We start from the raw sequence: 15408 nt of genomic DNA, 5'->3' as shown, positions 1-15408 counted from the left end.
CCGTCCTCCAGGCTCCCGACTACTCCAAGGAGTTTGTAGTCCAGACCGATGCCTCCGAGCATGGCATTGGGGCCGTCCTGTCCCAGATGAATGACCAAGGCCTGGACCAGCCCGTCGCCTTCCTCAGTCGGCGGCTGTTGCCCAGAGAACAGCGATGGAGTACCATTGAGCGCGAAGCCTTTGCCGTGGTCTGGGCACTCAAGAAACTACGCCCTTACCTGTTCGGCACACATTTCAAAGTCCAAACCGACCATCGGCCCTTGCGATGGCTCATGCAGAAGCGGGGAGAAAACCCCAAGCTACTGCGGTGGTCAATCTCCCTTCAGGGGATGGATTTCACCGTGGAACACCGTCCTGGGACGGACCACGCCAACGCCGATGGCCTCTCCCGGTTCTTCCGCCTCAGCGAAGAGAACCCCCCAAGATGATGGGCAGTTCTCTCCGGCTTTCAGCTGGGGGGGACGCGTGTTGGACCCGGCCTCATAACATGGCTCTACTGGTCCCCACACCACCTAACCTGGTGCCGGCAGCCCCAATCCCCCGGCCTCACCAAGCCTCTCCACCAGAACACACGCACTCGACCCGGACATCCTCGTCCATGGCCTCTCTCCTTTCGGCCACCCCGGGCCCGCGTGCCCACTTCATGCACCAAGATGGCCGCCCGGCCCCAGCGCGACCCGGGCCTAGAGGCGCCACTCCGGCTGGAGGACATCACGCTTCCAGGGGTGAGAGAGGGAGGAGCAGTTTCTATCGCACCTCTGAACTCCCCTGGGACGATGGGTTTCGATCGGCCCTCCGGCCTCCCTGAAGGCTGGCTCCACGCCTGCTGGGTGTCTGGGACTCCTCCCGACCCGGCCATGAAAAGATCACAAGACAATGGCAGGAAAACCCCGACAAGCGACCCCCAGGTGACAAGACCCCTGCCTGGACAGACTCTGGACATCAAAGAGGGGTCGACCTATAACAAGGGGTGCTCTGGGACTGTCCGGCAGATTCAACGCTGGAACAACGAGAGCCTGCTGACGCGGTCGCGGCTCCTGGAACTTAGAACTACCTGAGCCCTGCTGAGTGACTCGCGGCTCCCCGAAGATCGTAAGACCTCCGAACTTGTACCTGAGCCCTGCTGAGTGACTCGCGGCTCCCCGAAGATCGTAAGACCTCTGACCTTGTACCTGAGCCCCGCTGAGTGACTCGCGGCTCCCCGAAGCTCGTAAGACCTCCGAACTTGTACCTGAGCCCTGCTGAGTGACTCGCGGCTCCCTGCAGATCGTAAGACCTCCGAACTTGTACCTGAGCCCGCTGAGTGACTCGCGGCTTCCACAGACTCCACTGGTCCCGCCGGACCCCACGACAACCAGCCTACCCCCCAGCTCGAGGATTGTGAGCTGTGCGCCGGGTACATCCTTACCTTGAACTTTTGTGCCAAAGACTGTCCCGCTACCCCCTATCCCTTCCGAGACTCATTGAGCCCGCGCTCTCCTTGTACATATTTGCAGTGCTAACCTATTTGATAAAGATTGGTTCCTGAGAACGCACGGTGTGTTGTTTCTGTGTCGTGTGGTGCCCGAAGTACGATCCTCGATACGAGACTTCTCCTCCTGAGGAGTCCCCCGCCAGTGCCCGGCTACGATACTTGGGGGTGGGTCTCAGGGTAGTCAGGACTCCCTTCCCGGGCTCCTCTGAGGTCGCCGTCTAACACCTCCTCTCATAGATGTGTTTGGGAAAGTCACCCACATCTCTGTAAAGTCTCAGACAGATTTCTCATACTTCCCTCGTGTGAGAAAGGGCTTCTTTTGACATGACTGACTGACTGACATGGTCAGCCCCCACTTTTTGCCTGGAACATGATGTGGTTTTGATTGAAAGTGCACAGTGTCCCTGCCAACCAGGTCCTGTCCCAGAGCTCCTGCCCTAAAGCTCTACCACAATTGGCATAACTTCAGATTTCCCTGTAAGCCCCTAGTAAATAGCACCCCTGGTAGCTAGGGCATTGGGACTGAAGAGGGTGCCCTAGGGGCCCCTCACCGAGGCCATGCTAACTGCCACTGCAGCCTGCATGTCTTGGTGCAGACAAAAATGACAACGTCGACATGGCACACTGCCTGCGTTCCAATGTTACAGTAGCACTAAAGCTTTATAACTATAGCAGATATGCCCCTACAATATCGAAGTCTATTCTTAATATTGTAAGCGCCAGAGAAGCCATAGAGAGTACATGGGCTGGAAACTCGACACCTCGAGTTCCCCAGCACCATGATGGCTTCACTGAACCCAGCAGTGTTTGGTACCAAACAACTCCTCTTAATAAACCCACACTGATGCCAGTGTAGGGTTTATTAAAACATGTACTCAGAGGGCACCTCTTAGGTGCCCTCCTGAAAACTACCAACCCTGTTGTTGTCTCTGAATAGCTTTAGGCAGCCTGCCACCACCAGACAAGTTTCTGGTGCCCTTGGTCGATAGCTCTTGCCTCGGAGGCCAGAAACTAAGCCCATCCTAGGTGGAGGTGGTCCCACCTCCTCCCCAGGAAGGCACAGTGATCAAGAGGGAAGCTTCAAATGCCTTGCTGCCTTTGTAATGCGACCCCAGCCTCTGCTGCTAGCAGCAGATGTCAGCACCCGGTTCAAACCCACACTTATGCAGGGGTAGAACAGGCGGGAAAACTAGGTGAGAATCGGAGGTGTGTCCCTCCCCTTCGCCAACTCCACCCCTCAGGTGTTGGAGGAGAAGTGAAGCACATTTTTCAGTGCCCACCAACTTGAAGATGGTGGCACTTATCCAATCAGGGCTATGACTATGCCCCCCTCCCACAGGAGGGTGGCATAGTAGAGGGTGTAGATACCCAAGGTAAGTAACCTATTGGTCCCTATCTGTCATTCCCCTGTAACACCCCTAAATCTAGTATTTAGGTGGCACTCCCAGACCCTGAAATCAGATTCCTGACGGCCTACGAAGCCCAGACGCCAAAAAGTCGCACCAGCAAAAAAGAAGAAGGACCAGTGACTGACTTGGCACCAGCCCCGCCAGCCTGTCTGCTGCCTTCTCGCCCTTGCTACAAAACACGGCTCGTCCTGCAGGCCCAGTGACCTCCAAAACCCTGGGAGAACTGCCTGCCTTCTATAAAGATCAAAAAACTCCTGTGGACAGCAGACCTGTCCAAGACGAAACCAACTTTAAAACCGAATAGCTTTGCCCTGAGGAACCGCAAAACCGCTTCCTGACCCACCTCTGCACCAGACGCCCACAGCCTGAGTCCAGGTGGCCCACTGGTCCTACGAAGGTTCCCCAGTGATTCTGAGCCAGAGTTCGCCGTGGTCTGACCCCTGCTGGACACTACCGAGACACCTGCAGCCTCAATTTGAAAACTATCCCTGACCGCGACCTGCTCAAAAGGACACCCCTACACCCGCAGCCCCTAGGCCTTGGGGAGCTTGACCAATGGTGTCCCTATGTCCCCTAGCATGTGAACTTACCTGGGCTGCTTGAGTTTTTTTCGTTCAGCCTCCTGGCCTGAGGCTACAGCCCTTCTCCAAAACCAATCTCCCCCACTGATTTGCATAGGGCGCCCGATGCTGTGTAAGTATTCTGCAACTGGCTGCCCCTGTACCGCTGAGGGTATAAGTTTGGTGCTGCCTTGTGCCGCCCCGTGCTGAGAGTGACCCCTGACACTGCTTTCCTTACCTTTGAGCAGCGCAAATTTTATCACCCACAGTCTCCATTGGTTAACATTAGGTGCCAGACCCCGAATTTTACCTCTGCACCCGGCCACCCCAGTGCCGCTGGTGGTGCACTCTTTGTACTGATTTGAACCTTGCCTGGTGTTGACCTGAAACCCCGAAGACTGGATTTGTAAGTTGTGTACTTAACTTCAAAACTGCATTCTTGTTTTCCTCCCATAGGTTAACATTGCTAAACTGAAAAAGTCCACTTTTTAAAGAGAAAAGTATCAACATTGAAAAACGTACTTAACTTTTAACATACATCTTGGTTTTAAAATAAACCTTGAAAGAAGCGTATTTTTATAAAATTGGTGTGGATCTCTTTTTTGACTTGTGTGCCATTTATTAGTCACTGTGTGTATAATAAATGCCTTACACTCTTCTGTTGAGCCCTGTACTCTTCTGAGGAAATATCTGGACTCTTTACATAATATAAACAATTATTGGTATATCACATAAAAAAATAGCTTCCTGCACCTAGTAAGGCAATTGAACTGGGTGTCTTCAATGATGCAACAGACGCGACACATTCTTTGCACCCTACTGAGTAAAATAATTTGCTGTCCTTGTCTGGGGGAACTGTAGGTTGACTGTACTCTTTTAAAAGTGGAGCTGTAGTAGCTTTTGCTGAGGCAGGAACTAGGAAAAGGTTCATAGTGTAGACACAGAAATACTAGGATTTCACGAAAGGGGTTGTCACCAACTGGAGATATTCTAGCCTAGGAGGGTCTGACAAAGACAACAAATATCTAGTAATGGAAGAGTGTGAAGAAGAAACGAATAGTTTCTTACCTGTCGGTGTAGTTTAGTAGCTTGAAGACTTTCTGGATTCACTATGCTGTGCATTATTCCGCAGTCTAGTGGTTGGGTCCGGAATCGTAGTGTTTTTTCTCTTGTTTTTTTTCTTGGCCCAGGTGGGCGTCGTCGTCCCACCATTTGGTGTCCTCCCGTGACGTCGGCGTGCTTCCTACGGAAGCTCCCACATTTGGGCACCATCTTCGGATTTTTTTTTTCCTTGTCTTGTGCTATTTGGTTCATCCTTTTCTTTATCAAAGTCTTTTTTTTTTCTTCTGCTTTCTTTTTGATCTTTTTCTTTTTTTTTTTTGATCCCCTTCCTCCGGTCTCATCTTTCTGGCAGAGGTGGGTGGGTTCGCTAGTGAATCCAGAAAGTCTTCAAGCAGCAAAACTACACCGACAGGTAAGAAACTATTCGTTTTGCAGCGTGAATCTTTCTGGATTCACAATGCTGTGCATAGAATTTGTAGCGGTTTGCCAAGTTTGTGGCGGCTGGGTGGAAGATGAGCGTTGGTTGTTGAATATATGTTGAAGCACTTTTTGTCCTACTTGTGCTTCCTTGTTCATCTGTATATCCACGCAGTAGTGCTTAATGAACGTGTGCACTGAGGCCCATGTTGCCACCAGTCAAATGTCTTGGATGGGTGTGTTTGCCAGGAAGGCTATTGTTGCTCCCTTTTTTTTTCTGGTAGAGTGGGCTTGTGCCGCTCCTTGTAGGTCTTGTCCTGCTTGCTTGTGGCAGAATTGTATTGTCTCTGCGATCCATCGTGCGATGGTGCCTTTTGTTACCGGTCTTCCCAAGAAACTGCTTGCGGGAGACACAAAGAATTGCTTTGTTTTCCTACAATCTTTAGCTGTCTCAATGTAATGCATCACTGCCCTTCTAGCGTCCAGAGTGTGCAGTGCCCCTTTTGCGCTTGTGGGTGGTTTCTGAAAGAAACTTGGTATCTGTATTGTCTGGCTTAAGTGGAACCTTGACACCACCTTTGGCATAAAGTGTGGGTCTGTTCTCATTACCACCCTGTCATTGTGAATTTGAAGGTAGGGTTCTTGTAGTGTTAGCGCTTGCAGTTGGCTTACGCTGCGTAGCGAGAGGATTGCTACCAGAAAAGCTGTCTTTATGGTGAGCATATGTAGAGAGGCCTTGTGAATGGGTTCAAAGAGGGCTTTCATAAGTTGCGTGAGAACTACATTAAGGGTCCAAGCCGGTGGTGGTACCCTTTTTTGGGGGGGAGGGGGCGATTCGTTTGGCCCCGTCCAGGAATCTTTTTACCACCTGGGATGTAAAGAAACGTTTCCCCGTTTCTCCTCTTGTGTAGGCTACTATTGCTGCTAGGTGAACCCTTAGCGAGGTGTAGCTTAGGTTGCTCTTTATCAAGTGTGTTAATTCCCTGGTGATTCTCTTCAGTAGCTTTTCCTTGAAGCACCATTGGGTGAACCTTTTCCATTTTGCTACATAACACTTCCGTGTGGTATGTCTTCTTGCTTCCCGCAGCACCGCCAGCGTACTCTCTGGGAGTTTTAGGTGTGCAAACTCTAAGTCTTCAGGAACCAAGCTGCTAGGCTGAGGCTCTCCGGTTCTGGGTGGAGCACTTGCCCGTTTTGCATTGAGAGCAGGTCTCTTCATTTTGGGAACTTGTGTGGTGGCCCCTCCCTGCGCCATGTCAATTATTTGCGAGAACCAGAACTGCCTGGCCCACTGTGGTGCTTGTTCTGCATTTGCTGAGCACCCTGTGTATCAGCGGTATCGGGGGGGGGGGGGTGGGGGGGGTTGGGGAAACGTAGGCAAATGTCTTCGACCAGCTTATCCATAGGGCATTTCCTTGGGATTGCTGCCCTGGCTGTCTGGATGCAAAGTTTTGGCATTTTGCATTGAGGTTTGTTGCAAACAGGTCTATTTGTGGGGTCCCCCATTTCTTGAATAGCTTTTGCGTTTCCTGTGTATTGAGCTCCCACTCGTGGGATGCTGATGTTTGTCTGCTGAGTCTGTCTGCTTCCACATTTTCCTTCCCTGGTAAATGTATCGCCAGGAGGTCTATTTGTAGTGGGATGGCTCACATCCAAATCTCCTGCGCTAGGCTTGAAAGCGCCACAGATCGTGTGCCTCCCTGCTTGTTGATATAGAACATTGTTGTTGGTTTGTATCAACACTCTCTGGCAGTACAGTTGTCTCTGGAAGGCTTTTAGGGCAAGGAACATGGTCTTTAGTTCCAGGTAGTTGATGTGTCTTATCGCATCCGTTTGTGTCCACAAACCCCTCACTTTGAGCTGGTTCATGTGCGCTCCCCATCCCATTTGGGATGCGTCTGTTGTGATGGTCACTGTTGAAGTTGGTGGTGTAAATGGTTTCCCCTTTGTTATGTTCTCTTTGTTCCACCACGTGATCTCTTGCACTGCGTGCGTTACAACCAATAGATCCTCTCAACTCCCTGTTGCCTGTGACCATTGCTGCTGTAGCCTTCCTGGAATGGTCTCATGTGTAGTTGGATATTGGGGACTAGGTGAATGCAGGACGCCATCATCCTCATGAGTTTGCTCACTGTCCTCACAGTCATAGGTTGAACCTTCCGGTATTGACGTGTCTCCTTCAGTAGTGCGAAGGTTCTCTTCTTGCTGGGGAACACCCTGCCATGAATGGTGTTGATCTGTGCGCCCAGGAAGATCTTCACCTGTTCTGATTCTATCGAGGACTTCCCCCCAGTGTATCGAAAATCCTAGTTCGGTCAGCGTGTGCGTGACCCTCTGAGCATGCGGTTTGCATTGGTTGTAGGAATTCGCCTTTACCAACCAGTCGTCTAGGTAGGGATATACATGAATTACCGGTCTTCGTAAGTGCGCCGCTACCGCAGCTAGGCATTTTGTGAAGACCCTTGGTGCGGTTTTAGTCCAAAGGCTAGGGCCGTGAACTGGTAGTGAGCTTCGTCGATGGCAAATCTCAGTAGATGTTTGTGTTTTCGGTTCATGAGAATGTGTAGGTAGGCATCCTTGAGGTCTTAAGTGGACATAAAATCCCCGTCCCTCATTTGTGGTATAACTTCTTGTAGGGACGTCATTTTGAATTCTTGAGTTTTTATGTATTGGTTTAGGAACCGTAGGTCCAGGATGGGTCTTAACGTTGCGTCCACTTTTGGCACGAGGAAGTAGTTGGAGTGCACTCCCTTGTTTCTTTCTTTGAACAGCACAGTTTCTATTGCCTCCTTGTGGAGGAGTTCTTGTGTTTCCTGCAGGAGGGACGCGAGCTCTTTTGCTGTGCACGTTTTGTTGGTTAGCTTCCTGTTTGGTGGCTTTTTTCCCAGTTCTATACAGTATCCGAACTGTATGATTTTTAGTATCAATTTGTCGGTTATCTTCTTCCACTCCTGGAAGAAGTGTCTTAGTCTGCCTCCTACCGGTGTTACATGTTCGCTGTTTTCTCCTTTGTGTGTTTGTAACTGTTTTCTGAGCCTTTTGTTGTGCCGCCCCCGTAGAGATGTTGTGTGGGTGGGCACATTCGGTACAGCGGAGTCACTTTGAGGTGGATTGCTGCTGTCCCCCTCTTCTCGTTTGTCCACGTCCGTTCGGTCGCCCCCGAAAGGACTGGCCCCTAGGTTGGTACTGCCAGTTTTGCTGTTGCTGACCTTGCTGTGCCTGGTTGTTACCCTGATAACTTCGCTGGAAAGTCTGGTGCGACGTTCCCGTCTGGTTTCCTCCTCTACCGTCCGGTCTCCTTGAGGGGGTGCCCCTTCTCATCCCTCTGAACTGTAGTGCTCCCATGGCCCTCGCAGTTTCGTTCTCCTTTTTGAGCAGAGTCATCTTCTCGTCCACTGGTGTGCCGAACAGTTGTTCCCCATGGACGGCTGTGTTCAGAATATTGTTCTGGACCCCCAGTTTGAAACCTGAAATCCTTTGCCAGGCATGCCTCCTTTCTGTCACTCCAATCATCATGAGCCTGCTCGATGTGTCTGCCGCATCCAGGGCCGATTTTAGGCAGGTGTTGGCCATGTTCTTGCCTTCCTCCACCAGGTGTGTTGCCCTCTGCTGGTATTGTTCTGGGAGATGTTTGAGTAGCTGTCCGACCTCTTCCCAGTGTTGGTACGCATGTCTGTTTATTAGGGCGTTGGAGTTCGCAATGCGCCAGTGAATTGCTGCATTACTCTCTATTTTCCTCCCTGTGAGGTCCATCCTCTTACTCTCCTTGTCTGGAGGTGGCCCTGAGTTTGTGGGGATGTTGGCCCTCTTTCTGGCTGTCGCCGTTATAATGGAGTCTGCCGGTATGGATCCCTGGATATATGCTGGATCCTTCGAGGAATGTTTATATTTTTTCTCTGTTCTAGGGGTGACAGACCTGTAGGTTGCTGGCTCCTTGAAAGCTTCCCTGCCCTGGTCTGGTACACTTGGGAGCATGGGAAGGAATTAGCTCCTAGTTTGAGTGGGGCGCAGGGTTTCTAAGAGGAAGCAGGCTTTTGGTTTTTCTTCCTCTAATTTGACCCCATACGTTGCTGCAGCATTCTTGATTACCATGTTGTAGATGCCAATGTCGTCTGGCGGCGAAGGCCTCGATGGATATGACTCTACGGCTTCTTCTGGGCTTTCGGCGTCGAGGTCCTGCCAATGCAGGTCCTGCGCCGTCGAGGGAGTCGATTCCAAGTTTGTTTGTTCATTTTCCTCGCCTTCTCCCTCATAATAATACAGGCCCTCTTCGTCCTGCTGCTCTGCTGTTTTCGGCGGGTCGGCGAACTCCTCTTCGACTTCTACCTCGACAACCGTCGAGGGCTTCGAAGGGATGGTGCATCTGCTCATCTGTTCTTTGAAAACCTTCTTCCTCTGGGGATACTCTCCATTTCGGCCTTGAGCCTTCTTTTCTTCCTCTCCATTTCGGCCGCCTGTTCGGAGTCGAGAGTTTCAGCACTTCTCTTCGATGTCGATGTTGACGTCGAAGCCGCCTTTGGCTCTTTTTCCTTCGGCATCGAGCACGCCTTTTCGGGGGCGTGCGTTGACGACCTATGTTTCTCTTGAGCTTTTGCCGGCTGGGAGTCCTTTTCGAAGGATCCGCTGGGCTGTTTGTCCATGGACGCAGCTGTGACTGTCGATTGCTTCCACACCAGTGCTCCTTTCGAGGACTTTGGCTCTGGTTTTCGAGAGTCTGTCGGGGTTTTAGGGGTCGACGTGTCTCTTACCTCCTTTGTCGACTTCTTATCGGTCTCTATGACCGTGTAGTCCTCTGGTCCCTCGGCAATGTTGTCCTCTTCCCCGCTGGAGAGGCCCAAGTCCCGGAGCGACAGAGGTTCTCCTTGGCCTTGCATGGCGTAGTTCGCTCTCCTTCGTCATTCCCTCACTCTGAGGGTCTTGGGGGTGAATGCCGAACAGGCATTGCAGTCCTTGCTCTCATGGTCGATTGGCAGGCAGAGGTTGCAGACCGGGTGCTGGTCTTTTTGCGCGTATTTGTGGTGGCAGTTACGGCAAAATTTGAATGGGGTGTTGTCCATTCCTGCGCTCAGGGAGCCCCCTGTGTGCGCATTCTCCGTTGAACCTCGAAGTTCTTTATCTTCCTCTCCTTCTTCATCATCCCGGCTCTGTGTTCCTGGTTGTGAGATGAAAAACTCCAACTTCTCGGTGGTTTTCTGCTTGATTTCTTCTCTTTTTTCCCAAAAACTTTGGAACTCCTCTGAGACGATCCAGACCCAACGGAGGAAAAAAGAATCTGAAGATGGCGCCCAAAGGTGGGAGCTTCCAGAGGAAGCACGCCAACGTCACGGGAGGACACCAAATGGTGGGACGTCGACGCCCACATGGGCCACGAACAAAAAAAACGAGAAAAAAAAAAACCACTACGATTCCGGACCCAACCACTAGACTGCAGAATAATGCACAGCATAGTGAATCCAGAAAGATTCACGCTGCAAAACTGTGTGGAGTTCATCATTTGAAAGAACGGTAACCACTAGGAGTATGACATCTTCTATGAGAATATCTTCTTGATGATGAGCAACGTGACCTGTGCCTATGATGAGAGTGAGATATCCCTTGGAATGGGTCATTGGCAGAATAGGAACTAACAATCTACTTGAAGGCGCTGGTGCGGAGGACTTGGAGAAGAAGGATTAACCAAAGTCTGCAGAATGGTGATGGATGGATGGTAAACTGGGCTGTAGGCGAAGTTGGCGAGAGCCTCACTGGAAACTAATTTGACAGCATGGTAGACATCTGTGATTGGAGAATAAGCCTTCAAGTACTCAGAAGCCAAGCTTGGAAGCTAATAGGTACAGAGATCTGCTCAATTTAATGTGCTTGTAAAGTCAAATATCTTGATGTGGATGATACATCTTTCTGGCAGCTCATCCTCAATGGTCTATGCCTCTATGACGTTGGGCGCCTACGCGAATAAGGAAGAAGTCTACCTGTCCTTGACAAAGATAACCTCAATGCAGGGAGAAACAATGACTGCTGTTTCTTACTCTCTTTTTGCATCTCCCTCGCAAAATGAGAATGTGAACTGGGGAAGAATATGCCTAAATCCATTTGAGCAAGGTTCTAAATTAGATCAGTTAGATCAATTAACACATAAATACAAATTAAAGTAACAGCTTTTAAATTCACTCTCGAAAAAGTGAGATTCCGGAACAAAAACAGAAAGTTATTAATAAAGACAATAAAAGAGTACCCTCATCTAGGCAATTTGTCTAGTGAAGTTCATGTTGAGAAGCAAGTTAATTTGACAACAGCCCATGGAACGGGGTTGTCCTCTTTATTCAAAGAAGTCAGGAACAAGCACCATTCTTCACTTCGCAATGTCTATAAAGGTATAGCTCATCCTACTCTTCTTTATGTGATAAATTGTTTCCCCTTAGAAAAAGTACTATTCCCTAACACGCTGGAAGGTAGGTTATTTGTTGAAGCCTTTCCAGCCAGACAATTAATCTAGATAAGGGTCTGAAAGGTATCAGATGCAAGGCCTACACAACACATACTGGATTCTGGCACAAAATTTGCAGGGGTTCACCAGGAACTCTCCAGAAATAATCTTTCAAGAACTGGCTATGGATGAAAATCTCACTGGTTTAATTTCAACTTGAATCTGGCTCTGAAAATGGAGGAGGTGATTGGTTACTGATTTGAATCTTCTGAAAATAGTAGAAAAGACAGCAAAGCCTTGAAGGTCATCTGCAACATTGCCAATGTATCCCTCACCTATGACCAGTATGTTCTTCATTTTCTCCAAACACTTTGCAGACAATCTTGTTTTTAAATTATCACACTGTTGCAAGGTTTCATTTAAACCCTACATACTAAAGTACTTCACCTCGAAATCAAAAAGGTAAACTGGAACAATGCACCATATACAATGGCATCTGTAAGCTCTGGGCGGTTGGATCCAAGATTATGTTTTTCTGTCCAAAATTGTGAGTCCCTAAAAGATACTTGTAATTGCTTAAACATGCATGGTTAAAAACATTTAAATAATCCACCACACTAATTTGTAATCTGGAGAAAGTAATGATGAGCTATAGTTATTTTAGAAGGTTTATAAGTGATCTGTAAGAAAATATATGCAAATGAAATTTATGTTTTTCTTATGATTTATATATATTTTTGCCCTCCCGTCTTCTCATGTTTTATGTATATTATTTCCCTTATTCGAAGGGCTACACCATTTAATGACTGAACTATTTGATAGGTTGACTGTGGAAGGGCAAGAAGTGTGCACTTTTACAGGCGCAATTACACTTTTTTGCACTCTATAGAATGGAAGAGTTGCATTTATACAAATAGATCACAACATATAAATAATACTCAATACATACCTGTGTCGGTTTTTATTTTTCCGTTTCTTGTGGCTGCTGTGATGGCTTCCTGAAGAGGCAGATGCGGCTGCTTTCTGAGGTTTCACCCCTTGCACTGAGGCTTCCACATCTTCTGTTTCCTCATGGCTTGGCTCATTTTCTTGGTTCTGAAAGTCTGGTGAATTATCACTTTCAGTTCCACTTCCAGGTTCTGGGAATCAAAAATACATTGCACCTAAATTAATACATTTTTAACCTGGCATGGTACCCAAGGCAAAAAGTTTCAGTTCTTTCACAAACAACGTCAGAAATGTTTTATCAGCATTGTACTTACATAGATAGAGTATGTAAAACAGAACATAGAGGTTGACATGCTTGGTTATGTATCTAACCTTCAATCAATAAAATATACTGTCGTTTTCATTTGCAAACGCCATTGAGCTACAGAATGAGGAAAGTACATGGTAGTCATTAAAGAACGGTTGTGGTAGTGATCAACTCTCTGCAGCACAAAAGAACAGGGGTTGTAGTGATCAACTCTCTGCGGCACAGGCAAGTGTGGAAATGTTAGTAGAAAGGAGACATGACGATACAGGTCATTTGGAACTTGCAGTCGATCTGCCAACGTTGTGGAGGATCATCCGCCCTACTGAGAGACCCATACATCTCTTTACTGTGAATGGAGCCACTGCTGGAATGTATGGGAAAACAATGCATGCCTTTCCATGGAGCCATGCATGGTATTAGAAGATAAGTAAAAGCCCATATCAAGATAAATCAATTAATTTATTAAATATATTCTTTTCTTTTTGGGGGCGGAGGAGGCAACGCCCAATTGTTATGTTGAGCCTAGAAGCAGGCATGCTCTGCAAGGCATACTGTTTTCACTTCTATGGGCTTTGGCTATGCCCTCGCTGCTGACTGGTTAATGTGTATGTCCTTCCGAAAAGCTTTCTTCTCTATGGTTTCTTCTGGGTATATGTCCCACCTTTTTGGGTCTTCCTCTTCCCCTGGAGTACCTGGCGTATTAGGAGATCCTTTCTCTGAAGGTGCTTTCCGCAGTGTTTGTGCACTTTTTCATTAACAGCTGGTCTTCACATCTGCAAATGCTCGCTCCCTCTCTGCGCTTATGTCGTAGCTATAGCTTACCCCCGAGCCCTGGTCTCTTTCCACATCTGATCATTATGTTAAGGCCGATGCTGCCATTCCCTCCCCTGTTGTTAATTTCTCCCGCTGTCTGTGCTACCTTTAGCCCCTCCCTTCCCATGCTGTCCACTCCCACCCACCTCCTGTTGTTTCACAGAATTGGTGTGGTGACACCTGTGGTTTCAAGTATAATTAAAAGTAAACCCCATGTGCAATCTCTGCCCTAACACCAGTCCAATACCTAGATAGTACAAGTGAACAGGGAAGCCATCTTGAGAACATGTACTGGGCACTGGTCATTATGAGTTCCACAGCTACATGATGGCTTCACTGAAACCTCTGGTGTTTAATATCAAATACCTTGTCTTAATAAATCCCTACTGATGACAGTAGTGGATATATTAAAACATGCACCCAGAGGTGTGCTGGCTGACTGGTATTGACCAACCTGCCACCGCAGACGTGTTTCTGACCCCCATGGAGGTGGGAGCCCGCGCTCTGAGGTTAGAAACAATGCCTGCACTGGCCAGAGGTGTTGTCACCTCCTAAGCAGGATGGCTAGTAATCAGCATATCAAGGCAAGGGACTTCAAAGACCTTTGCTGCCTTTGATTAGTGACCCTGCTTCTTCCAACAGGAAAAATGCCACCCCCTGCCCAGGGCCCATTTGGCATCAGGACTGGCAGGAAAATTAACAAGTCAGGAGGCATGTTCACTATCAGGCTAGTTACACCACTAAAGTGAACACGAAAAGAAGAATTCCACCATCTTGGTTGTTGGTGAAATTAAACTCACTGGGTAACGGTTATGCCCACTCCTAACAGGAAGTGGTCATACAGGGGGTGTAGACACCCCAAAGATAAATAGCCCATTGGCTACTACCTTACACCTCCCTCAATGCCCCTAAATTGAGCATTTAGGTGGCACCCTAGAAGAAAAGGGCAAAGAAGATCGATGAAGCGAGATCTGAGGACAAGCTGCAAACCTTTTGGTGCCAAACGCTGCCTACCTGCACCTGTCTGGATAATCGCAATAAACCATCCAGTCTGGCTGATGTGCCGCTGCCAAGAACCCCAATGGGCTGCCAGCACATCGCAAATTGCCAGCATCTCCCTTGGAATAGAGAAGTTACTGCCCTGCAGCTTTGAGGCACCAAACAGAGAATTCCGGTCCCCCGTTCTCCCGTCCCCGAGGTTCCACCGATGCAGCTGACGCCCCGGAAGGGGTCTCTGTGTTCTAGAAGGTCAGATTCAACAACCTACCAAGTGAGAAGACGACTGGACCAACAGGAGTTGCACAGCACCAATACCCAGGGTACCGGACTCCTTGCAGCAACCAAAGCATGTTTGAGCCCAATCTGGACTCAAACAACCTCAAGACCGAGAAGTCGACAAGGGACATCTGCACTGCAGACACCCCTCTTTGAGAGTGGCCCAGCTGTCCTGGTTGTGTCCGTTCAACCGGCGAGACCAACAACCACAAGGCCCGTGAAACATAAGCCCAGCCGTCCTAACCACTCTGTACCCCAATGCCCCAACCTGGGTTTCCAAGAACCGACTATGCTTCCTTGTTCATAGGGCCCTCACAAACCAAGCCCCCACATTGGGAGCTCCTAAACTTGTCCTGAAGTGCCCCACTGCAGCCTGTTTCTAGGTGCCCACCCCCCCCCCCTCCTTTGGTGTTGCGTGCAAAGCTACCAACCCGACCAGCACCAATACACCTGGACACTCCAGGTCAGCTAAAGACTAACTGCCGGTAGTTCTTTGGACCTTGGCCTCCTGCCATTTTGAGACCCCCGGAAACCTATTGCAATTAACTGTATGCAGTATATGCCTTTTTTCCCATAGGAAAACACTGCTGCATAAAGACGCATTTAAGTGAAAATTGTACTTACCAGAAAAAAATCAATTACGTGATACCGAAGTTCTAGGTGCTGAAATGTATATAAAAATATATGTGATATTTTTCTAAATTCTATTCTGATTTATT

General features: G+C 48.7%; 1 protein-coding gene across 3 annotated transcripts in view; it reads right to left on the bottom strand.

Annotated features, from left to right (window-relative positions):
• The window catches only part of MEAF6 (MYST/Esa1 associated factor 6), a 129594-nt gene that overhangs the window by 41752 nt on the left and 72434 nt on the right, over window positions 1–15408 (bottom strand). For all 3 annotated transcript variants that reach the window (XM_085647909.1, XM_085647907.1, XM_085647908.1), the window contains exon 5: window positions 12296–12485. In XM_085647909.1, coding sequence (XP_085504035.1) covers window positions 12296–12485 — 190 coding nt within the window. The remainder of the gene's footprint in view (window positions 1–12295; window positions 12486–15408) is intronic.

The sequence above is a fragment of the Triturus cristatus genome, chromosome 3_2, assembly GCF_964204655.1.
Source record: "Triturus cristatus chromosome 3_2, aTriCri1.1, whole genome shotgun sequence".
Taxonomy (NCBI): domain Eukaryota; kingdom Metazoa; phylum Chordata; class Amphibia; order Caudata; family Salamandridae; genus Triturus; species Triturus cristatus.
The sequence above is the reverse complement of the archived record's forward strand: the minus strand, read 5'-3'. Positions and strand labels throughout refer to the sequence as shown.